The 26,360-nt window shown below is 44.3% G+C and overlaps 1 protein-coding gene across 2 annotated transcripts in view; it reads right to left on the reverse strand.

Annotated features, from left to right (window-relative positions):
• The window catches only part of LOC145359958 (rho guanine nucleotide exchange factor 12-like), a 156,698-nt gene that overhangs the window by 13,268 nt on the left and 117,070 nt on the right, over positions 1–26,360 (reverse strand). For both annotated transcript variants that reach the window (XM_080214851.1, XM_080214850.1), the window contains exons 28-39: positions 25,363–25,488; positions 24,557–24,671; positions 23,892–23,998; positions 23,010–23,087; positions 22,622–22,697; positions 18,986–19,153; positions 18,269–18,356; positions 10,122–10,202; positions 9,069–9,166; positions 7,151–7,399; positions 4,105–4,560; positions 3,066–3,304 (exon numbers count right to left, since the gene is read on the reverse strand). In XM_080214851.1, the coding sequence (XP_080070977.1) occupies positions 3,066–3,304; positions 4,105–4,560; positions 7,151–7,399; positions 9,069–9,166; positions 10,122–10,202; positions 18,269–18,356; positions 18,986–19,153; positions 22,622–22,697; positions 23,010–23,087; positions 23,892–23,998; positions 24,557–24,671; positions 25,363–25,488 (1,881 nt within the window). The remainder of the gene's footprint in view (positions 1–3,065; positions 3,305–4,104; positions 4,561–7,150; positions 7,400–9,068; positions 9,167–10,121; positions 10,203–18,268; positions 18,357–18,985; positions 19,154–22,621; positions 22,698–23,009; positions 23,088–23,891; positions 23,999–24,556; positions 24,672–25,362; positions 25,489–26,360) is intronic.

Genomic DNA, 26,360 nt, shown 5'->3' on the forward strand with positions numbered 1-26,360 from the left:
CGACTGCACTACCCTCAGCTGACATGAGACTCATCGGTCTGTAGTTTATCTCTACAATCCGTCTTAAATAGTGGAACCACATTAGCTGTTCTCCAGTCATCTGGCCCCTCCCCTGTGGCCAGAGAGGAACTGAAAATTTGAGTCAGAGGCCCTGCAATCTCCTCCCATGCCTCCCACAGCAGCCTAGGGCTGATTCATCTGGACCTGGAGATTTATCCACTTTTAAGGCTGCCAATGCCTCCAATACCTTCTCCTTCCCGATGTGAATTTGCTCAAGAACGTCACAGTCTCTCTGAATTCCACACCATTGTCCTCATTCTCTTGGGTGAAGATGGATATGAAATATTCATTCAACAATCTCCCTATGTCCTCTGACTCCACGCACAGATTGCCCCCTTGGTCCCTACGCTTACCCTGGTTATCTTCTTCCCATTGAGATTTTCCCTACTTTTACCAGCCAGAGCTTTCTCATATCCCCTCTTTACACTCCTAACTGCTTTCTTAAGTTCCACCCTGCACTTGCTATATCTCAGTAATGCCTCCACCGATTTGCTCCCCTTGTATTTTGTAATAGCCTTTCGTTTCCTTCTCATTGGATCCTGAATATTTCTGGTCATCCATGGTTCTCTGGGCTTTGTTACTCCTTCCTATCACCCTAAAGGGAACATGCTGCGCTTGCACCCTCCCCATTGAATGACCCCCACTGCTCTTCTGTAGATTCTCCCATTAGTAGCTGTTCTCAGTCTATCTTGGCCAGAACATACAATCATAGAATCCCTACAGTGCAGACGGAGGCCATTTGGCCCATCATGCCTGCATTGGCCCACAAGTCCATTCAGGCTCTATTCCCAAAACCCACGCATTTACCCTGCTAATCCTCCTGATACTAAGGTCAATTTAGCACGGCCAATCCCTCTAACCCACACATCTTTGGACTGTGGGAGGAAACCAGAGCACCTGGAGGAAACCCACACAGACATGGGGAGAATGTACAAACTCCAGGCTGACAGACTGACCCATGGCCTGAATCGAACCTGACTCACTGGCGCTGTGAGCAGTGTTAACCACTATGCCACTATCACAATCTTGAACGTTCTAAATGACCAGCCTGTAGCCCTCTGCAGTAAAGAATTCCACAGATTCATTATCTATGTTGGGAACGTTGAAATCATCTAATATAATAACCCTATTGTTTTTTTTTAAACACATCTCCACATGCCGAGCATGTATGTGCTCCTCAATATCCCTCTGACTATCTGGGGGAGGGGTCTATAATAAACACCTAATGATATCCTGCCCCTTTTGTATTCCTAAGCCCTATCCACAAAGCTTCATTTGATGCCCCCTTCAAGATATCTTTCCTTCCTGCAGTAACTGCCGCCTTAATTAACAGTGCAATACCTCCTCCTCCTCTTTCACCCCCTCTCCTGCTGCGCCTGAAAATTCTATATCCCAGAATGTTGAGTTGCCAATCAAGTAATGACTGATCTGATATAATCCTCAACTCCACTTTCCTTCCTTATCCCCATAACCCTCATTTCCCTTACTGATTGCAGAATCTGTGCGATGCAGAGGCAGCCATTCGGCCCATCAAGCATGCACAGACTCCCAGTAAGATCATCTTACCCAGGCGTGCAGACATGGGGAGAATGTGCAAACTCCACAAAGACAGACTTCCAAGGCTGGAATTGAACCTGGGACCCTGACACTGTGAGGCAGCACTGCTAACCACTGTATCACTGCCTGCATTTATATAGCACCAGGTAGCAGTGCTAACAACTGTGCCACCCATGGTCTATCTCAGTCTTGAACATACTCAATGACCCAGTTTTCAGTCCTTTGCAGCAAAATATTCCATAGATTCACTATCCTCAGGAGAAGAAATTCCTCATCTGTCTTAAACGGGTGACCCCTTACTCCGAGATAATGCCCTCTGGTCCAAGATTCTCGACAAGGGAGAACAACCTCGCAACATCGACCTTATCAAACCCTCTAAGAATCCTGTATGTCTCAGTAAGGTTTTCTCTCATTCTCTAAACTCCAATGAGAACAGGCCCAAACCACTCAACCTCTTGTCATAACAAAATCCTTCCATAAGAATATGAGATCAGCCTTTTAAAGGAGATGAGGAGAATTTTTTCTTTAATTCTTTTTCGTTAGTCTGTGGAATTCACTTCCCCAGACAGCAGTGGGGACTGGGTCATTGAATTTATTCAAGGTTGAGTTGGGCAGATTTTTGATAGACGTTCTGGGGGGCAGACAAGAAAGGAGTTGAAACCACACTAGATTTTTCATGATCTTATTAGCTGGTGAAGCTGTCAAATTGGCCTACTCTACTCCTACGTTAGTTCCTATGCTCATATCCTGAGGATGGGGAGTCAAAGTTGACAGAAACTCTGCTAGTTCTGCGAGTCCAAACACCAGTTAACATTGCCAATTCCCAGCAGCAAATAGTCAAGCACATAGCAGCACATTAGGTTACGTAGCCCAACGGTATTTATATTAAACACAAGCCTCCATTCTCATTAGGTTCATTTCACCTCATCAATAAATCAGTCTATTCCTTTCTCCCCTCTCTCCCAGCTCTTTCATAAATGCATCACCTCAACTGCTTCCTGTGGGAGTCAGTTCCACATTCTTACTACTCTTGAGGTAAAAATGTTTCTCCCGAATTCCCAATTGAATTTACTAACGATTATCTGATGCTTTTGGCCCCTAGTTCTAGTTTTTTGACACTGAGAAACATCTCAATCTACAGAAAAGATTTAAAACATCAATCATTTAAAAAGGAGCTTTCTCCCAGGTCCGGATCAGGGATCTACCCAGATACTATCATCATCTTCTCCAATGCCTCCTGATAAAAGTTTATAAACACCACACAAGAATGTCCGTGCACATTGTCATTAACCACTGAAAGACTAACTCATTCTCAAGTCAGAGACAACAACAAATTAACCAGCTCTAATCCAAAGGGGTTAGAAACAGCCTTAAATGGCATCCCACCAAAGATCAGCAATGACTGTGCAGAGTCTGCTGGCTGGGTAGATTTCCAATCAGTGTCGTACCTTTAAATGTTTCAGGTCAGACTCGATGTTGTGGATCAATTGGAGGATTTGATTTTGGATATCTGTTGAAGGAAACAGCGGTCTGAATTCCCGCTCTGGATTACTTGGCACTATTGCACTGCAGTTTTCTCTCGTTCCGCTGCTTTGGGTAGTACGATGCACAGGACATTCAGATACGTCTGTTTCATCTGTGGAACTCCCCTCTACCTGCGCAAATCTGTCCAGGATCAGGAAATTTTCTGTTAAGGTGAATGAAAAAAGGCTTTAATAAAGGGTAGTAATGCCTTTCAGAATCTCTATTCAAGCGCAGAATAATCCATTTAGAATCATGATGATCAATACTTTATGCAACTCTGTACAACTCTCACTGGAATCACCAAGATTTTCTAGCCAATGGACTAGGGATTAGAAACACTGCTCACAAAATAATTATTGCATGGACACCTCAAAGGAGAAGGTTTTGAAATTCAGAATGGGGGCTCCTTCTCTCCTCCTGAACAATATAGAGGTTTAATATAGAGCATGAAAACAGCCCTTTGGTCAAACCTGTCCATGCTGCCCAGTTTTTAACCACTAAGCTAATCCCAAATGCCCACATTTGGCCCATATCCCTCTATATCCATCTTACCCACGTAACCGTCTAACAGCTTATTAAAAGACAAAATTGTACCCGCCTCTACTACCACCTCTGGCAGCTCGTTCCAGACACTCATCACCCTCTGTGAAAAAATTGTCCCTCTGGACCATTTTGAATCTCTCCCCTCTCACGTTAAATCTATGCCCTCTAGTTTTAGATTCCCCTACCTGTGGGAAAAGATATTGACTATCTAGCTGATTAACCCTCATTAATTTGTTGACCTCTATAAGATTATCTCCACAATTCCTGCACTCCATGAAATAAAGTTCCAGTCTATCCAGCCTCTCCTAATAAGTCCCGGGAGCATCCTAATAAATCTTTTCTGTACTATGGAAGACAATCCGGTCCGGATCAGAACAGTTTCCAGAGAATAGCTGCCGAAGGCGGCCACATGACACCAACCTGGCGCACATGTTTGTGATTTTGACCTCTCAGCTCTATTAGGAGTTGGGCTATTCCTCTCTGACTGATGTTCATCTGCATGATCTTCTGGGGCATCATAGAACCTTTCACCAGCATCATCTGCTGTCAGTTCTGGGCCATGTTCTTCAGCTATGCTCCGCTCGCAGTGAGCTGCTTCTGGTGTAAAGTGACAGCTAAGTTTAGTCCTTTCACTAACACTTGCTCGAGTTTCTGATTCTTCCAGAGTCCCATTGGCTAATTCGACCTGATGTTGCAGAACTTTGTCAGACGAGTCGCAGTGACAATAAGCTGCATAGTCCGGAGGCTCTTCGGCCTCTTGCTTTAGCGATACCAGCAAACTGTCTTCGTCTGATATGTGCTGAAGGAAGCCTCCACCACTGCCATCTTCCTCTGAATTCACCACGTGAATGGACAGCAATTGCTTCAAGGCATGAACTTTGGAGGAATAGAGGATTAGAATTACTCAGGATATACAGCAGAGAAACAGGCAATTCATCCCAAAAGGACCATGCAAGCGTTTATTGGAGCCATTTCCATCCTCCCCCTTCTATCAGTAAGATTTCTATTCCTTTATCTGCTTATCTAACGCCCTTTAAATTTATCCACATTATTCCCCTCAACCACTTTTTGTGGTTGTGACTCCCACACTCAACATGTTAACTGCTGTCATCGATCAAACAAGAAATCTTACTTAGTCAAGAGACATTTTTAGATGTAAAAATTATTTCCTATACAATAAAGGGCAGCAGCACCATCAAATATTCAATGTTTGAACAGAGGTTTTAAGGTTGAAGTCAAAGCTTCCCCGGGCTCACCTATACCTGCCAGGTACCTGGATACAAACCTTACCCCAGTCACGTTTCAGCAAAAGACCCCACATCGCCGATCCAATCCCTCTCCACCACATTCCCTGCTGACATGAGGAATTTGTCATGGAAGAGCATTACAGAAATTTAAGATAGAGAAAGAATCATTGGACCTCTTGTGTCAATATAAAGGTTATGCATCGTAATCTCAGTTTGCAGCTTGTGGGGCATGGTGCTGTAGGTTCCAGAACTTCAGGATAATTCCAGTGCTATATAAATACCATGAGGACTTTTGTCTCTTTCACCCTTTCAGCTGTTCCAGACTCTCTCAACTTTCGGTGAGAAATGACTTCTCCCTCACCACCCCCCCTTAATCTTTTTAACCAACTACTTTCAATCTAAACCTACTGGTTATCAACTTCTCTGCTAATGGAAATAAGTCCCTCCTATGGAATTAGGTGACAAAGATAATTGATAAGAATTGATAATTGGGAAAGGTTGTGGATGCAGTTTATATGGAGTTTGGTAAGGCATTTGACAAGCCGCCACATGGCAGACTGTTACAAAAATTAAAATCGCATGGGATTCAAGGCTGGATAGATGGATACAGAACTGGCTTGGTTATAGAAGTCAGAATGTAGTGGTGTGTGTTTTTCAGAATGGAGATCTGTAGCTAGTGGACGAGTGCTGGAAACTCTGTTGTTTGCAGTATATATAAATGATCTGGAGGCAACTGCATGTGGTCTGATTAGTAAGTTTGTGGATGACACAATGATTGGTGGAGTTGCTAATAGTACTGGGGACTGTCAGAGGATACAACAGGATATAGATAGATTGGAGACTTGGGCACAGAAATGGCACATGGAGTTTAATCTGGACAAATGCGAGATGATGCATTTTGGAAGATCAAATTTAGGTGTGAATTGTACTGTAAAATGGCAGAACCCTTAAGAATATTAACATACAGAGGGATCTGGGCATGCAGATCCACAGTTCCCTAAAAGTAGCAACACAAGTTGCCAAGGTGATTAAGAACGCATATGACATGCTTGCCTTCATCAGCCAGGGCACTGAGTACAGGAGTTGGGAAATCATGTAGCAGCTATATAAAACCTTGGTTAGGCCGCATTTGGAGTATTGCGAGCAGTTCTAGTTGCCGCACTACCAGAAGGACGTGGAAGCTTTGGAGAGAGCGCAAAGAAGGTTCACCAGGATGTTGCCTGGTCTCGAGGGTGTTGGTTATGAGGAGAAGTTAAATAAACTAGGATTGTTTTCACTGGAAAGACGGAGGCTGAGGGGAGACCTGATAGAGGTCTACAAAATGATAAGAGGCACAGACAGGTTGGATAGTCGGAGGCTTTTTCCCAGGGTGGAAGTGTCAATGACAAGGGGGCACAGGTTCAAGGTGAGAGGTGGAAAGTTTAAGGGAAATGTGGGGGGAGGGTTCTCACGCAGAGAGTGATGGGTGCCTGGGATGTGCTGCCAGAGAAGGTGATGGAAACAGGCACATCAGCAACATTTAAGAAGCATCTGGGTGGGCACATGAATAGGGAGGGAATGGAGGGATACAGACCAAGGGCAGAGGTTTTTTTGAGGTTAGTGAAGGTATCATTACCGGCATGGGCTTGGAGGGCCGAAGGGCCTTCTCCTGCGTTTCTCTTTGTCCTTTAAACTCTATTTAGGCCCCTGAATTTTATAAAATTCAATGTTGTCTGCTCCAATGAAAACAAATCCAGCCTACGCAATCTTTCCACAGAGAGAATGTTCCACATCCTCCTCGATCTGCTCTGTACCATCCCAGTGAGATCACATCTTCCCTGTAAAGCAGTGACCGGAATTGTATGCAGTATTTTAGCCAGAGTGTAGCCAGTCTTTTATATAATTCTAGTCTCACCTTCCTGCTCTTGTATTCTAATTCTGCTAATATCTTATGTGTGCCCTCTTAACTTCCTCCTTTCCATGACCCTGATCTACATTCATGCCAAGGTTTCTCAGAATCTTACCATTTATTACATGGATGAAGTTAGCATTGAGCAAAACTTTCTAAAAGCTCGCTAACAGAGAGAACATCAATAAAGGATCTCCAGTCTGAGTGTGAGAGTGTCTCAGTAACATGGACAAATCAGCAAATCTCTTCTCACGCCCCAACACAAACTCAGATTTGATCCCAAGTGACTCCTTGCTCTTCACACATCCTATGATTGGTGGAGTTTACTTACGGTTTGTTAGTGCAACCTCGGCTCGGGAACAGGGGAGTGCCAAGACTGAAGGTCGACCCTGGCTTGGACAGTGTGGCTCACTGTTTCTGTGTGGCACTTGTCCTGCAGCTGTTCTGTGCAGGCTGGCATATTCCTGTATGTGTGTGGCCTGTTCTTCTGCTTCCTGCATCAAGGTGATTGCGTGAGATTGCTGCTTATTCGACATCGAGAGATTCAGAGTGTCATCGGTCACAGATGTCATCTCTTTTGCTGCAATGCAGATTGCCAGTTATTCGCATCCATAGAATTGCACAGTGCAGAAAAGATTCTTTGGCCCATTGAGTCTGTACTGACACATTAGAAACACCTGAACTCCCACCAAATCCCATCTGCCAGCACTTAGATCATAGCCCTCAACATTGTGATGTGCCAAGTGCTCATCCAGGTACTTTTTAAAGGATGTGAGGCGTCCCACCTCCACCACCCTCCCAGGCAATGCATTTCAGACAGTCATCACCGTCTGGGTAAAAACCTTTTTTCCACACGTCTCCTAAACCTCCTGCCCCTCACCTTGAACCCATGGCCCCTTGTGGCTGACATTCCAACTAAGGAGAAGAGCTGCTCCCTATTGACTCTGTCCACGCTCCTCAATCTTGAACACCTCAATCAGGTCGCCACTCAGTCTTCTCTGCTCCAATGTAAATAATCCAAGCCTATCCAGCCTCTCTTCATAACTTAAATGTTCCATCTCAGGCAGCATCCCGGTGAATCTCCTCTGCACCCCCTCCACTGCAATCACATCCTTCCGATAATTTGATGACCAGAACCCCAGATGAGAATCCAAGAGATCTTGCATTTTAGCCTACTGCCTAACTCCTTGATGCAAGACCTTATCCCTCTTTCTATCTGTGTCACTGGTACCAACACGTGCCATGACTTCCCCCCTCCCCCTTCAGGATGCCTTGCAGCTGTTCAGTAACATTCCGGACCCTAGCACCAGGGAGGCAACATACCATCCTGGAGTCACACTGATGGCCATAGTACCCCTGGTTTTAGAATCTCCGATTACTATTGCCCTGTCTCTCTTCACACCCCCCTCCCCCTCCTGTACATATGGGCTGCTTATGATGCCAGAAATTTGCCTCTATCTGCACTCCCTGGAGGAGCCAGTGCCCTCATCAGCCTCCTAAATGGAATACCGATTTGCGAGCAAGACCCCAAGGGATCCTGAACTACCTGCCTACGTCTCTTGGACTACCTGGTGGTCACCCATTCCCTTCCTTCCTCAAGTCCCTACAGCTGCGGTGTGACCACCTCCTGAAAACAGGTGCTGCATTTTTTCTGCTTAATCCTGTGCGTATTCTCCTCGTGAGTCTGGCCTTCAGTAAGGATCCAGGGGCTCAATCCCATTACACACTAATGCTGGCTCCTGCTATGACCAGCCACAATGTGATATTAATTGAGGATATCTGGGTCAGTCATTATGCATTAAATCTCCCACACACTAACCACCTCAATGATCACAGAATGCTGCCTCCAAATACTCCATAATCTCAAAGCCTTGAAGCAATGCCATGCCACTAATGTCCCACCACTTAGTATGTTCCAAATCTGCCCAGAAACCAGATCAAGTCCAGGTTAATTAATCAGATTTACAGAAATTAAAAATCAAAAACAGAAGCTCATGTACAAAGCTTAGAAACAAATATAAAAATTTACAATCACATCTCTTGCTAAGTAATCGATTCAAGACTTAGCTAGTGTAAGCCAATCCCTCTCAGTCATCCACAACCTCGTGACCCCATCACTCCTGACTCACCCCCGCAAACACCCCTCGGCGACCCTGACTCACCCCCGTGACCTTGTCACCCACAGACACCCCCAGGAACTGATTCAAATAAGTTTAATGAACACACTGATCATTGATAGATTTTAGTACCTTGCGTTGATACATTATTGCCCAACATTCTTCCTGGAACTTTGCATGATTCACTTTGCTGGATTATGGGCAGATTCTCCTCATCCTCTTGCTCACTCCTATGGTAAATAGTTCAGCATTAACTTTATTAGGGAAGAATCGCAGCAACCTGGCACTGATAGGCCACACTGGTAAAAGACATCAGGAATCTGAGATTTCAACAAAGAACAGCAGCGTGGGCATTTCATCCAGACATCATCAAAACCGAAACATAATGGTGGTGCCAAAAGCTACTCAACGATATGAGCATCAAGGAGGAGAGGGAGGCTAAAGGAATTAGGAGGAAGTTCCTACCCTTAAACCCTAGCTGATTGAAGGCATGGTCACCAAGAGTGGGGTAAAGAGTGGATTAGAGGCACAAGAGAACCAGGATTGGAGGAAAATGGTTCTGGGAGGTGAAGCTGTGGGTCTAGAAGAGATTCCACAGAGAGAGAGAGCTCTGACTCTGCAGATCAGAGTTGGTTCCATTCGCTCCGATTGACTGAAAGATGGTAGCAGAGTGGTAATGTCACTGGACGAGTAATCCAGAGCTAGGAAATCTGCCATCTTTACCAGATCTGGCCTACATGTCATGCCAGTTCCACAGCAAGGTGACTGACTCTTAAGTGCGCTCTGAAAAGGCCAAGCAAGCCACTCAGTTAAATGATAATTAAAACTGGGCAACAAAGACTGGTCCAGCCAGCAATCCCTTCATCTCTAGTTTGCTTTTGCATCATTGCAGAGTCACATTATGAAAAACTTGGTCGATGGAACAAGTCTCATTTTGGATTGTGAAAATTCCACCGGCCTTTGTTACTGTGAGATTAACAAAAGCTTGGTCTTCATAAAGGGATTAGTGATATTGGGGTCCCTCCTAATCCACACTTTCCTTGTACTCAGCTGTTAGGAAACAGCTGAATCTCTTCCTCAACTGTGTCTATTGTATGAATGCATTTACCAACTTTACACTAACTCAATCTGCTCTTTGAAAAGTTAGCAATCAGCGATCTAATTCAACCTGACTGAAGTACTTACTCTGTAACTGATGGTTCAGGGATCACATGGTGGCTTGGTGCTTTAATTGATCCTGAAGTCTGTGTAATTAAATACTGCCACCTGTAACCCCAACAGTCAAAGGTTAATCACCAAATCCCACCTCAAACAGACAGCTTCACATTACTGACTCTCAACTAAACGGAAGCAGTTTTTTGTGTGATCACATCTGTACATGTACAGGTTCTCAAACAGTGACCCATTCAGTTACTTAGCTGGAAATCTCTCGCCATTTATAGACTTGGTGGAAATGCTTTCTGTCAATGTCAAAAATGTTTTTAGCAAAGAACAAAGAACAAAGAACAACACAGCACGGGAAACAGGCCCTTCGGCCCAACGAGCCCGCGCCGCCGTCCTACTATCTCAGTGACCTATTCATGATTTTAGTCTACGCCTAACGTGCGAGGATCAGGGAGGTCCAATTTAGGGACAATTTTAGTACCCAATCAATCAGCCTAAAAGCACATCTTTGGGGGATGTGGGAGGAAACCGGAGCACCCGGAGGAAACCCACGCAACCACGGGGAGAACGTGCAAACTCCCACAGACACAGGCCCAAATCCATGTGTCCGCACAGCAACAGAGATAGTCTCTGAGCTGTCATGTTGCCCTCGAGATGGTCCAGTTTAAGCACACTAACGACATGAAGCAATAGGCAACTCCCGAAGCAACATCCAAGAGCAGCCCACTACAACATGCCGCCTGCATGCCCCTTGCTGGACTTAAATGCCTGTGGAGACAAAAAAATTCATTATTAAACAGGCAAAGACTAACATTCGAGGCAAAACGTATTCCCAAGCCTACAATGTTCAGTAAGGCCTACTATATCCCCCTATATGTAGCCCGCTCATATGGCTGTCTAAGTGACTCTTAAACAACCCTAGCGTGCCTGCTTCCACTACCTTACTCGGCAGTGCATTCCACACCCCCACTACCCTTTGCGTGAAAAACTGCCCTCTAATATTTGTCTTATACCTAGCCCCCCTCACCCTAAGCCCGTGACCCCTCGTTCTATCCATTTCTTGTAGCGGAAAAAGCTTACCACCATTTACTCTATCTATCCCCTTCATAATCTTATAAACCTCTATTAGATCCCCCCTCAGCCGACGTCTCTCAAGGGAAAACAGCCCAAGTTCATCCAATCTTTCCTCGTAAGACAGCCCTTCCATACCAGGCAACATCCTGGTAAATCTCCTCTGCACTCTCTCCAGGATCTCTACATCCTTCCGGTAGTACGGCGACCAGAACTGGACGCAGTACTCCAAGTGAGGCCTAACCAACGTTCTATACAGCTGCAACATCAGACTCCTACTCTTATATTCTATACCTCTTCCTATGAAGGCTAACATACCATACGCTTTCCTCATCACATTCTGCACCTGTACCGACACCTTCAGGGACTTATGCACTTGCACCCCCAGGTCTCTCTGCGTATCTATACTCCGGATAGTTCTACCTTTTATCGTATAACTCCCCTCCACATTATTCCGGCCAAAGTGCATCACCTCGCATTTCTCCGGATTAAATTCCATTTGCCATCTATCTGCCCAATCTACCAGCCTGTCTATGTCCTGTTGCATTGCCAGGCACTGCTCCTCAGTACCCGCCAATCCAACCATCTTGGTGTCATCAGCAAATTTGCTGATCACACCACCTACCCCCTCTTCCAAGTCATTAATATATACCACAAATAGAAGAGGTCCAAGTACCGAGCCCTGCGGCACACCACTGGTGACAGGCCTCCAATTGGAAAAGGAGCCTTCCACTACTACTCGCTGTCTCCTCCTCCCAAGCCAGTTCTCCACCCATCTACATACCTGGCCTTGTATCCCATGAGCCTTCACCTTTTCTATCAGCCTACCATGAGGGACCTTGTCAAACGCCTTACTGAAATCCATATAGACAACATCAACGGCTTGTCCTTCGTCAACCGTTTTTGTCACCTCTTCAAAAAATTCCACTAGATTCGTAAGGCACGACCTCCCTGTAACGAAGCCATGCTGCGTATCCCTGATCAGATTGCAGCGCTCCAGATGTTCATACATCCTATCCTTGAGGATCCTCTCCATTAGCTTGCCTATAACTGAAGTCAAGCTCACCGGCCTATAATTCCCTGGGTTATCCCTCTGACCCTTCTTAAACAACGGTACTACATTTGCAATGCGCCAATCCTCTGGGACCTCACCTGTGTCCAAAGAAGAGACAAAGATTTGCGTCAGAGGCCCAGCAATTTCATCCCTCACCTCCCTTAACAGCCTGGGATAGATGCCATCAGGCCCTGGAGATTTATCCGTCTTTATACTGTCTAAAAGTCCCAACACCTCTTCCCTCGTGATGACTATATCCCTCAACGGATCCTCAAACTCCTCAAGCACAGCACCAGACATCAGGCCCCTCTCCTGCGTGAATACCGACGCAAAGTATTCATTCAGGATCTCCCCCATTCCCCCAGGCTCCAAGCATAGTTCCCCTCCTCTGTCCCTGAGAGGACCAATCTTCCCTCTAACCACCCTTTTATTTCTAACATAGGAGTAAAATGCCTTAGGATTTTCTTTAATCCTACCCGCCAAAGCCATTTCATGGCCCCTTTTTGCCTTTCTGATGCCCCTTTTAAGTTCTCTCCTACATTCTCTGTATTCTTCTAACGCTATCTCTGTCCTCAAATGCCTAGATCTAATGTACGCCTCCCTCTTCCTCCTGACCAGGTCCTCAATATCCCTAGTTACCCACGGCTCTCTAATCCTACCCTTCCCATCCTTCCTCTTGACCGGCACGTGCCTTTCCTGCAAAGATTTTAGTTTTCCCTTGAGAGACTCCCACATACCCAGCGTCGACCTGCCATCAAGCAGCTTACCCCAGTCCGTATCTTTAAGATCCTGCCTAATCCGGTTGTATCTAGCCCTCCCCCAGTTTAACACCCTCCCCTTAGGACAGGCTTCATCTTTATCCATTAATATCTTAAACCAGACAGAGTTGTGGTCACTGTTAGCCACCTGCTCTCCTACTTCAACGTCAACCACCTGCCCAGGCTCATTCCCCAGAACCAAGTCCAGTATAGCCCCCTCCCTGGTCGGGCTATCCACATACTGCTCCAGGGATCCTTCCATTACACACTGTACAAATTCCTCCCCGTCAGCACCCTCTGATCTCGGCACCTTCCAGTCTACCCCGGGGAGATTAAAATCTCCCACTACCACCACCCTATTCTTCCTGCACTTATCTAGAATGTCCCTGCTTATCCCTTCTTCCACAGCCCTCGGGCTGTTGGGCGGTCTGTAGTACACACCCAACATAGTAACATCTCCCTTCCTATTCCTCAACTCCACCCATAGCGACTCAATTCCTATATCCTCTATTCCTCCCTCCCTCTGCACTGCTATGATGCAATCCTTAACTAACAACGCCACTCCCCCACCTCTCTGCGACCCTCCCCTATCACGCCTGAAGCACTTATACCCGGGAACATTCAACTGCCAGTCCTGCCCTTCCTTTAACCAAGTCTCTGTCACTGCCACCACTTCCAACTTCCTTTCGAACATTATTGCCTTCAGTTCATCTGTTTTGCCAGTCACACTCCTAGCATTGAAACACATGCACCGAAGACACTCAGAAACAATCCGATCCTTCTTCCTACCCTCCGGGCTTACCCTATCCCCAATCCCAGTTCCGTCCACATCCCCACCCCCCCTCCATATTAGTTTAAACACTGCCGAAACACTCCAGCTAACCTTCCAGCTAAGATATTCACACCCTTCCCAGTTAACTGTACCCCATCCCTCTTATATATTTGCCCCTCTTTCATAAAGACTTCCCAATGGTCTACGAATCTAAAACCCTCTGCCCTACACCAATCCTTCAACCACGCATTGAGTTGAGTTGGAGTATCTCATTATTTCTAGCCCTGCTAGCCCCAGGCAAAAGGAATTAGTTACCCCACTTTCAAAGTCAATAGTAAATTATATCATATTTTGGTCGCTCTTCCCTAGAGGCCCCTGACAACACAAGGAATGGGAGTAGGAGGAGGCTATTTAGCCCTTCCAGCCTGTTCTGTCCATCAATCAGATCATGGCTGATCTTCTACTACAACACCATTTTCCTGTCCTATCGCCATATCTCTTGATGTTTTTAATATGTAAAAAAATCTATTGATTTCTACCTAGGACACATGCAACATCGACTACAGGATTTTACTGTATTGTAAGCTGTCCTTTATATCGTAATATTATTTATATCTCAATAGTTTTGGTTGTGTGTTCTGGGCTAGAGAATTTCAAAGTGAAGAAATCCTGCTTCATCTCAATCCTGAATGACATGCCTCTTATTCTGAGGCTGCCTTGGTTCTTGACACCCCACCAAAGCCAGAGAAAACATCCTTTCTGCCTCTACCTTATCAAGCCCTATTTATTCACCCATCCAATAACAATCCCTCCAACCCATGAATTAGTTTGGTGAACCTTTGTTGCACTCCTTCTGCAAGTACATCTTTGCCGATAAGAAAGTAAAACTGCACACAACACTCCAAGTACAGTCGCACTAAGGCTTCTATACACTTTCTGTCAGACATCTTTATTCCCGTACTCAAATTCTCTTGTAATAAAGGCCAACATGCCATTTGCCTTCCTAAGTGCTTGCTGTGTCTGCATGTTGTCTTTCTGTGACTCATGAACAAGAATACCCAAGTCCCTTTGCCTCTCACCATTTAAGAAATACTCCTTTTTCTGATTTTCCTAACAAATTTATTAATTATGGTCACTCTTTCCTCAAGGCTTCTATATAAGGTAATTAATCCTTTCTCACTTCATAATACTAGATCCAAAATAGTCTGTTCCCGACACTCAAAGGTGTCATGAACCAATCCTTCATACTCTCTGCCAATTAGGTTTGCCCAGTCTATAAGCTTTCAAGATATTAAAGGGAACTGATAAAGAGTATTTCTACTGGTTCAAGTCTGGGATGATGGGGATAAGCTGAAGGTTAGAACATAGAACGTAGAACATAGAACGTTATAGCGCAGAACAGGCCCTTCGGCGCTCGATGTTGCGCCGACCAATTAAGAAAAAAGCAATGACCCTCTAACCTACACCATTCCCTTTCCATCCATAAACCTATCCACGGACCTCTTAAACGCCCCCAAATTTGGCGCAGCTACAACTGCAGGCAGGGCATTCCATACCCTTACCACCCTCTGGGTAAAGAACCTACCTCTGACATCCGTCCTATAACTACCACCCCTTAATTTAAAGCTATGTCCCCTCGTGCTAGCTTTCTCCATCCGAGGAAAAAGGCTATCACTGTCCACTCTATCTAAACCTCTAATCATCTTGTACGTTTCAATAAGGTCTCCTCTTAGCTGCCTTCTTTCTAACGAAAACAACCTCAAATCCCTCAGCCTGTCCTCATAGGACCTTCCCTCCATACCAGGCAACATCCTGGTAAACCTCCTCTGCACCCTCTCCAATGCCTCCACATCTTTCTTATAATGTGGGGACCAGAACTGTACACAATACTCCAAGTGCGGCCACACCAGAGTTTTGTACAGTTGCAACATGACGTTGCGGCTCCGAAATTCAATCCCCCTACCAATAAACGCCAAGACACCGTATGCCTTCCTAACAACCTTATCGACTTGATTTCCAACTTTCAGGGATCTATGCACATATACACCTAGATCCCTCTGTTGGTCAACACTATTCAGAGTCCTACCGTTAGCCCTATACTCTACACATTTGTCATTCCTGCCAAAGTGAATTACCTCACACTTTTCCGCATTAAACTCCATTTGCCACCTCTCGGCCCAGCTCTGCAACTTGTCCAAGTCTCTCTGTAAACTATGACACCCCTCTTCACTATCTACTACTCCTCCGACTTTGGTGTCATCAGCAAATTTACTAATCCATCCTTCTATACCCTCATCCAGATCACTTATAAAAATTACAAACAGCAGTGGCCCCAAAACAGATCCCTGAGGCACACCACTTGTAACCGAACTCCATGACGAATACTTTCCATCAACCACCACCCTCTGTCTTCTATCAGCTAGCCAATTCCTGATCCAATTAACTAAATCACCCTCAATCCCATACATCTGCATTTTCTGCAGAAGCCTTCCATGGTGAACCTTATCAAACGCCTTACTAAAGTCCATATATACCATATCAACTGCCTTACCCCCATCCACCTCTTTGGTCACTTTTTCAAAAAACTCAATAAGGTTAGTAAGGCACGACCTACCCTCCACAAAACTATGCTGACTATCTCCAATCAATTCATTACTCTCTAAATAACTATAAATCCTATCCCTAATAATTTTTTCTAATACTTTGCCCACAACAGAAGTAAGACTCACCGGTCTATAATTCCCGGGAAAGACTCTATTCCCCTTCTTAAACAATGGGACAACATTCGCTAGAGCCAGAATTTTCAGGAGTGAAATTAGAAACACTTCTGTATGAAAAAGATGTTTGATGTTTTTTTTTCCCAAGTGGCAAATGATGCTGGAATCAGAGGTTTACAGCATAGAAATAGTCCCTTCGGCTCAACTTGTCCATGCCGCTCTTTTTTTGTTAAACCCCTAAACTAATCTCAATTGCCCGCATTTGGCCCATATCCCTCTATGCCCATTATACCCATGTAACTGTCTCAACACTTATTAAAAGCTAAAATTGTATCCGCCTCTACTACTATCTGTGGCAGCTTGTTCCAGACACTCACCGCCCTCTGTGTGAAAAAATTACTTCTAGTTTTAGACTCCCCTACCTTTGGGAAAAGATATTGACTATATATCTGGATCAACATTAATTTTCAGCAGAGATCAATAGATTTCTGTATATCAAATGGACATGGGGAGAAAGCAGATATGTGGAGTTTTGTCCAAAGATGGGCAGGTTGGGTTGATTAGCCATGTTAAATTGCCCCTTAGTCTCAGGAGAATTAGCAGGGTAAATATGTGGGGTTACGGGAAGAGGGCTGGCTGGGATTGTCACTGCAGGCTCCTTCTGCACTGTAGAGATTCTATGATTCAGTGATTTTATGTCACAGATCAGTCATAATTTGACTGAATAATGGAACAGAATTGCACCTAAATGGTTTACTACTGTGCCTGCATCAGTGCTAGCTGAAGCAGAACCTCACCAAGGATCCTTATGGAGCACTTTCCAAACCAATGACCACTATTATCTCGGACAACAGCAGCAGATACCTGGAAATACCACCACTTGGAAGTTCCCTGCCAAGTCACTCACCATCCTGACTTATAAACATACCACCGTTCCTTCAATGTCACTGGGTCAAAATCCTGGAATTCCTACCCTAACAGCACGGTGGGAGTACCTACACTTCAGGGACTACAGTGGTTCAAGACGACAGCTCACCAGCACCATTACAAGGGTAATTAGAGATAGGCAATAAATGGTCTAGCTAGCAATGCTCACAGCCCATGAATGAATAAAAAGAAGTCTGATGCAATTTGATTTCCTTAACTTCTCCCTCTTTCTAACTGGATAACCAGTTCCATTTCCATTAAAACAATGCTGCTGTTGTAATCTCAGAAACTACTTTAGGTAAAGCATTTCCTATATATTGAACAATTCTTCCAACTTCCTCCTTCATCTTCTAGTGACAACTAAGTGGTATCCTCTGGTTACTGACTGACCAAAAGAAACTCTCTCACATTTACCCTACTGCTTTCTTCCAGCATTTTGACATTAGTTACAGCCCCCTCAATATTGCCTTCCAAGAAAAGCAACATTCGCCATTTATAACCCTAATTACTTACTGCTCCTTATTCTAACCAATCCCTGCTTAACCTCTTAATGGTCTAATAGCCTTCCCAAAGTCAGATTCCCAGAACATCTCAGCGCTCAGAGTGTTGTCTTAGCACCGTCCTGTGTAAATTCACATCACTTCCCTGTTTTCATATTCAAGATGCAAATTCTGGAATCCAATTTTCCTGTTTTGGCCTTTTCCACAAATGTTGAAAAATCTTACTATATATTGAATAAAAATAGTTCTATGTTTCTTTTCTAATATGTACTGTCTGCCTGCTTTACAAAACTATCTATTGTTAAAATGTCTAGCATTATAGAAAAGGTTAAAGCACAAATCAAAATTGTAACCATGTTACATGCTTACGTTTTCCGTTCCGACACTGTCTGGGCCACCAGCTCATAGATCTGTGCACCATCAGTGGATGTTGAGATGACAAAAAAAGCCTTGTTATCTGTAATGGATAAAGCCCAATGGCCAATCAACAATCAGAACCAGTAAACACTTCTCATTTTCTGAAGCTCCTGAAGGTATCTACATCTATAGGAGGCCATTCCATCATTCAATTAGAAAATGACTGACCTGTATCTTAACTCCATCACCTGTCTTGGTTCCATAGCCTTAATAACTGAGAATAGGAAAGATCTATCATCTCACATTTGACATTACTGGCTGGTCTTGAACCTTAACCATTATTTTTAAGGAGAGTTCCATTATTTTGTGTGAGGAATTGTTTCCTGTATCATCCCTGAATGGCCTCACCCAGGTTCTGTTCCTTGTGTTCAGAGGAATAGTTTCTCTCTATCCTATCAAATCCTTTAGTAATATCAAACATCATTTAATCTTCTAAACTGGAGAGAATACAAGCCTAGACTATGCAACCCAGTCTTGACTCGAAACATTAACTGTCCACAGTCACTGCCAGACCTGCTGAGTTTATTCAGCATTTCCTGTCTTTATTGCAGATTTCCAGCATCGGCAGTATTTTGTTTTCTGTGAGTCTCAAGCCTTTAGCCCCCAAGTTTCAATCCTGTTCTTTTCAAAACTATTTGAGTGTTGACCTGGACGGAAAAACTATCAAACCTGTTGCGACCTCCCTCACGAGCACAGCAGACAGTTTTATGATGGGGCTGAAGATGTGTTTGGTGTCTGCATTGGCAGCAAGGTTCTTACTGTGACACTTCAACAATAACCGGTCATCTTGCTTCTGGGACAGAACCAGAATGTCCTCTAATAGCAGCGTGTAGAGATCTGGAATGATATAGAAGGATGAACACAATTAGCAAACAACAATCTCCAATGTGCAATTTTCAATTGACAATTCAGATCTACTTTATGTGAAAGTTTTAGAACAAGGCAGGGAATTCAAAGGGGATTGTGTCAATAACTGACTGCCTTGGGGATCTGGACAGGAGCGTTTCTCAATTTGTGGAGTGCAATGAAAGATATAATTAAATATAATCTGTCCTACTCTTGTTCCAAATGCAACTTCAGATTTAAAAAGTACACAATGGCTCCTGCAAATAACTGTCTGTAACATTTTAAATCTCTTTAAACAGAAACCAGTAAAACAATGTCACCACTTCAGTGAAGGTCAGATCATTCTTCTAATTACTCCAATTGGAAGGAGACGCTTTGTTCTGAAAATACAGAATATAGACTCTCAGAATGACAGACAGGATGGGAAGATGGGGGGACTGTTTGGTGATGAGGCCCTGCCACAATGGCCACAGTGACTTATACTCTCTGCACTTAGTGCAGCATCACACACAGGGCTGGTGGTGGATTAACTGTTCAGACCAATTATTTTTCTCAGCACAATTCAGGGGAACCCACACGTCAAATTCCCCAGAGACGGGGAACACATACCGTAAACATCCAAGAAGCAGGTTTTACAACCACAGCAGGTTTTATTGCTGAGCTAGCCAAATCCCAGACTGAGGCCTACCTCACTGATCAGAAGCTTTTCTCATTGTAAAACTGAGGAAGAGCTACTGACCCCAGTAGCACAGAAAAAAAAACCTTACGCACACAAGATTAAAGTTACACAGTTAAAACAGGCTTACAAACAACCACCAACAAAATACCTGCGTGCTCAAAAGTACACAAATAAACTACTTCATGGATAAAACCTGCTTATAGGTTTTTAACCATGCAAGGAAACGAATTTGGCAGTAAGAGCGGATGTTATAGTTCAAGAATAGACACTGTTCTCTGTAGCTCTGAGCGGTAGTTCTGTAGGTCGTGCAGCCTGGCCAGTGCTACAGTTCGGTATACCTGCTTGTGGCTGGGGAAGAGCTAGAAACATTCAGGTGAATATATGTTCTGTCATAGTCCACATTGGAACCAATGCTAGAGGTACGAAGTTTGCAGATGATACCAAGTTGGGCGGGAGGATGAACTGTGATGAGGATGCAGAGATCCTTCAGAATGATCTGGACAGGTTGGGTGAGTGGGTTAATCAATGGCAAATGCAGCATAATTTGGATAAGTGTGAGGTTATTCACTTTGGAAGCAAAAACAAGGCAGCAGATTACTACCTGAATGGGTGTAAATTGGGAGAGGGGAGTGTGCAGAGGGACCTGGGTGTCCTTGTGCACCAGTCACTGAAGGTAAGCATGCAGGTGCAGCAGGTGGTAAAGAAGACAAATAGTAAATTGGCCTTCACTGCAAGAGGTTTTGAGTACAGGAGCAGGGATGTGTTGTTGCAATTACACAGGGCCTTGGTGAGGCCACACCTAGAGCATTGTGTACAGTTTTGGTTTCCTGTTTTTAGGAAGAATGTTCTTGCTCTCGAGGGAGTGCAATGAAGGTTTACCAGGCTGATTCCGGGGATGGCGGCACTGATGTATGAGAAGAGATTGACTAAATTAGGATTGTTTTCACTGGAGTTCAGATGAATGAGAGGAGATCTCAGGACCAGACAGGGTAGATGCAGGGAGGACATTCCCGATGGTGGGGGGAGTCCAGAACCAGGGGTCACAGTCTGAGGATTCAGGGTAGACCATTTAGGACGGAGATGAGGAGACATTTCTTCACCCAAACAGTGGTCAGCCTGTGGAATTCATTACCACAGGAAGTAGTCAATGTCAAAACCTTGAATGTATTCAAGAGGTGGCTGGATATAGCACTTGGGATGAATGGGATCAAAGGTTATGGGAAAAAGCAGGATTAAGCTATTGAGTTGGATGATCAGCCAGGATCATAATAAATGGCACAACAGGCTCAAAGGGCTGAATGGCCTCCTCTTGCTCCTATCTTCTATGTAGAACCTAAGGTCTGCAGAGAGAACTTGAGGAATAGGATGTTAAATTAATGATCAGAACCTGGAGGATAATTATTTCTAGCTTGTTCCCTAAGCTGTGTGCAAATTGGCAAATCAGGCAGATTAGAGGATTAATGGGGCTCAGAGTGGTGCTGATGAAGGGGTTTTGATTCTTGGGGCACTGGTAGCAGTATTCAATAGAGAGGGAGCTGTATCACTGCGATAACACAAACCTGGTTGGGATCTGTTTCCCAGTAAATCGTATAACTGGGGCTGTGGATAGAGGTTTAAACAAGAGAAGGGGGAGGAGTCAGGTGAAGATAATTTCAAGAGGCAACAGAGCAATGTTGTGATTCCAGTAAAAACAAGCAAAGTGGAGTGAGACAGGAAAGGACAAAGTTTAACTCTGAACGCACCAGCAAATGAGGTTTTTGCAAATAGTCGAGAAAAAATAAAATTATACTCTTCATTGAAATGCATGAAGCATAAGATTGAAGAACTAGCAGCCCAAAAGAAGCTAAATACTTTAGATCTAACTGCCATTCTGGAGACATGATTACAAGAGATAAAAGGTGAGGAAGTAAATATTCCAGGTTAGAAAATATTTAAAAGCAGACAGAATGGCAAAAGAAAGGAGGTATATTAGGGAGAAAAATAGAATGAGAGTAAACTAGCTGGTAACACAAAGACTGAATGTCTTTTGGAAAAAATCCCCTTGAAGACTGTGACAATGAGGAAAGACAGTAAGTTGTCTCACAACACCAGGTTAAAGTCCAACAGGTTTATTTGGTACCAAAAGCCAATAGCTTTTGAAGCTACACACTGCAGTGAGACTTCTTACTGTGTTTACCCCAGTCTGATGCTGGCATGTCCAAAACAGTGAGGAAAGGGCAGAGATGCTCCACAAACATAGCAACAAGTGTAGCTCCGCCACTCAATAGAACTATCAGCAATGGTTTCACGGTCATCACTGCCACTTGTCATAAAAACCTCTCTGGTTCACTAACACCCTTTATCAAAGAATCACAGAAATGTTGTGGTGCAGAATGAGGTCATTTGGCCCAACATGTCTGCACCAGCACTTCAAATAAGCATCATGCTTTGGTGCTAATTCCCTGCCTTTTCCATGTATCTCTGCACATTATTCCTATAAAGGGAGGAACCATACCTTGTCTGGCTTACTTGTGGAATCAGACCCACCATTCACATAGTTGACTCTTAAAATGCACTCTGAACAAGGGCAATTAGGGACGGGCAATAAATTCTGGCCTAACCAGTGATGCCCACATTCAAAAAATACATTTGCATGGGAGAGGGGTAAAGTGTGCAGAAAGTAAAATATACAGCAGGACTGCTGTCCAAATTCCAAATTAAATTGAGTGTGTGTGTTTGTTCTGTCTCCCCCCAAGGATCAATGTCTAATCTCTCACATTCTGATGTTGCTTTTTACTCACCGATTGTCTTGTCTTTATTCACCCGCCAAGTAAGAGGCCCTTCATGAATCATGTTCCGCTTTGTAAGATCCAGATTCTTAAACAAGAGAAGCACAAGTTATTAAATTAAATGCCAAGAGAATCTTCACAAAGTATCGTCAGTCACTTCTTAACATGTTTATGGCTCTCTCAGGCTCACTGTAATAACCTGTGAACCTGAGGTGAGATTCTCCAGCATTTGCTCACCCAAAACCAGAAAGTCTCGCAAAGGTCAATGGACCTTTGCTTGGTCCGCCTGCTCTCTGCCCCCCAGCCCCGATTCCTGTGACGGACAGGACGGGAGAGTCCCCCCCACCCCCCAAGTATCTTTTACTACTGAATGGCTTTTGTTTTTGTTCCAGTCACTCACCCGAAATTCCTCAATCAGTGGGTAATCTGACTGCTTCAGGCTGGACAGGTCCAAGCGGCGCTGGTAATCTTCCAACCGCTGACACAAGGAAACAATCTATTAACTTTCACAAAGCAAAGTTGGACAAACTCTAACAATCACAGTATAATGGCCCTTCCACCTTGCTGCCTGTCCCAATCATACATTCACCCTTCAGTGAGCAGGTCACTGGTTCTTTGACAAACACGACATTACTCCATAAATTTCAGACCCCCTTTCTGGATTCCTCCGGTGCTTGGCCTCAGCATGTTGCTACACTCAGATACCTGGGGTGTTTTATATAAAATCAGGAACTCAATCGCCAGTGGGACTGAAGGCAAGGAAAATAAATGTTCGAAATAGAAAAACATTTGAAACTAGGGATGATATCAGGGATCTCCTGAAACTGCCACTGGTATGAGGCCAAGTCTCCACTGGCTATGAAATTATTTTCATCTTTGATCCTGAGCATTGTCTGTAAGTTGGAGCTAGTCACAAAGCTGCTGTGTTAACACTGGGTAAAGCCAGTGAGGTTAATGAGTAATATATAAAGTCACTGAACTTATTTTCTATCATGGCAGTATTTATTTATTCAATAAAGTGCATTATCTGTCCGAAAAATAAACTTTAATAATTACAATCCATCACAATATGCAAGTAATTAGTGCAGCTGTTCCTGTTGGTTTCTCAAAGAAAGATTTTCTTGCTTAATCCTATCTAATAAACATTTTGCCACTCATTAGGTGAAAAACGTTTTCAGTTTTGGCCAACTCACTCCTCTCAGGGTCGCGTAGAAAGCAATCTGCAAACTCATCATCAGATCCCCCGCGTGCCGCGGACCCGAACCCCCGCGCAAATGCTTACCTGTTTATTCTCAGCTTCCTTCACAGCCTGATTCACAAAGTTCAGAATCTGCCGACAACATTCTGCTGCTTTCTTCACCTTCTTCTTTTCTTCATGTTGTTCAGGATCTAAGAATAAGGAGATCTGGCCCATTACTGAAAAGATTTTTACCCTCCTCCACAGAGTTACACACCCCAGATTTAATTGTAACTACCTGCAGGATGAGGTCACAATAACAACAGAATAAAGATTTATTCTCTGCAGTTTATTAGAATGTACTTGGGAAATGTAAATTAACAGAGCAAATGTCCTCTAAACCTGAACGAGAATGCACAGGCTTTGCTTGCACTAACATTTTATTGGTAACACACTGATTACGAGATTAATTAAATCCCGTCAGGCAGTGTGGCTACAGATCAGACTCTGTGACTTACCATTACTGCAACATTCCCTCAGCTTTCTTCACCTCAACCAGTTTGTACCCACTTGAATATGGTGAGTACAATGAATCCAATTCTTATTTGTAATTTAATGATTCAATTGGCTTCCCTGCCTCTCATTTTTCTTCTTTGTTGTTGGTGCTAACTCTTACTGTATGACCCCATCACTCACACCATTCTGACCTTTTCGTGACTTATTCATGTGCGATCTGGCACTTTCCTATTTGACTCCAGAAAGATCCTTACCGGTGTTCTTGGCGATATTCTCCAGGAGGAGCGGATATTTGGTCAGGCGCTGCATCTCAGTTGGGATGATGTCCTTCAGTTGCAGCCTCCGACATTGCGGATTACTTTGTGCCTCCTGCAAGATCACATTGTAACGTTACTTATTCCTCCATTCACAAGGTGTGAACGTCACTGACTAGGACAATATCTATTACATAGAGTCTAACCCCGTGCTGTACCTGTCCTGGGAGTGTTTGATGGGGGACAGTGTAGAGGGAGCTTTACTTTGTATCTAACCTCGTGCTGTACCCGTCCTGGGAGAGTTTGATGGGGGACAGTGTAGAGGGAGCTTTACTCTGTATCTAACCCCGTGCTGTATCTGTCCTGGGAGTGTTTGATGGGGACAGTGTAGAGGGAGCTTTACTCTGTATCTAACCCCGTGCTGTACCTGTCCTGGGAGTGTTTGATGGGGACAGTGTAGAGGGAGCTTTACTCTGCATCTAACCCCGTGCTGTACCTGTCCTGGGAGTGTTTGATGGGGACAGTGTAGAGGGAGCTTTACTCTGTATCTAACCCTGTGCTGTACCTGTCCTGGGAGTGTTTGATGGGGACAGTGTAGAGGGAGCTTTACTCTGTATCTAACCCCGTGTTGTACCCGTCCTGGGAGTGTTTGATGGAGACAGTGTAGAGGGAGCTTTACCCTATATCAAATTCCATGAGGTACCAGTTCTTGGAGTACTTTGGCACTGGCGTCCAATTAATATCTAACATTTCAAGCCTTTGCTCAGATTGATCTGGTCTTGCAGTCTGGACTTGGAGACTCTCACCTGAATGATGGCCTGGAATCGTGAGTCTTTCTTTTGCTTTGATTTGATGAGTTCCAGGGCAAAGGGCTGATTACTGCAGAAAGTTGCAGCTGCTCGTTTAAACTTCTCCTCTTCAGAACCGCTGAACTAGAAAAGAAAACGGGATTTACTCAGGCTGGAGCCAATTGTCAACTGCACAACAACAAATGACAGTGCTACACAAGGTCAGATTGTAAATCTGGGTAAGGGTAATGGCACCATAGTCCCAGGTGACCATAGGCTGCTCTCCCCTTTGAACCTATAGGGGGAGCTTCAATAGGATTTTGGAATTGGGACAATGACAGTCAGACTGCCAATAATCAACACATTGCCGATTCCTAGTTGCCCGGGGAGTAGAGGGCCTTCTTTCTGAACCAAGTCTTGTGGTGTTTGGTAGGAAGCTGAGACTCAGTGACAATAAGAATGGGCAACAGATGTCCAAGTCACAAAAATAAAACACTTTGGATGCTCAAAACCTGAAAAAAAAACAGAAAATGCTGGATAAACTCAGCATGTCTGGCAGAGAAACAGGGTTAAAGCTTTGAATCCAAAGGACTCTTCTACAGAACTGCAGAGATAGAAAATGTGATGGTTTTATAGTTGGAGACAGAGGTGGAGGACGTAAAGTGGAATAGGAGGTCAGGGATAGGGCAGGGAGAGATTGACAGAGATACCATGGACACAAGACAAAGGGAGTGTTGATGGTGGCATTAAGGACTAAAGAAGGAGCTGACAGCGGCAGAATGGTAAGAGAGCAGAATGTGTGAATAAGAGAAGAAAGGTCAGCGCTCAGTGAAAGCAAAACTAAAGACCAAGTAACAGGGTGCCCAATGGGGAGGAGTCCACACTTCCATCCTCTCTGCTTCTTCCTTGAGCAGAGGTCCGAACAATCTCCATTCACCAGTACTCTCCTCCACCTCGCTGAACTTGTTCACTTACTCTATAATTTCTCCTTTAACGTGTCTCACTTGCTGCAAATA

This window comes from Carcharhinus amblyrhynchos, chromosome 29 (assembly GCF_965287045.1).
Source record: "Carcharhinus amblyrhynchos chromosome 29, sCarAmb.v2.hapA, whole genome shotgun sequence".
NCBI lineage: Eukaryota > Metazoa > Chordata > Chondrichthyes > Carcharhiniformes > Carcharhinidae > Carcharhinus > Carcharhinus amblyrhynchos.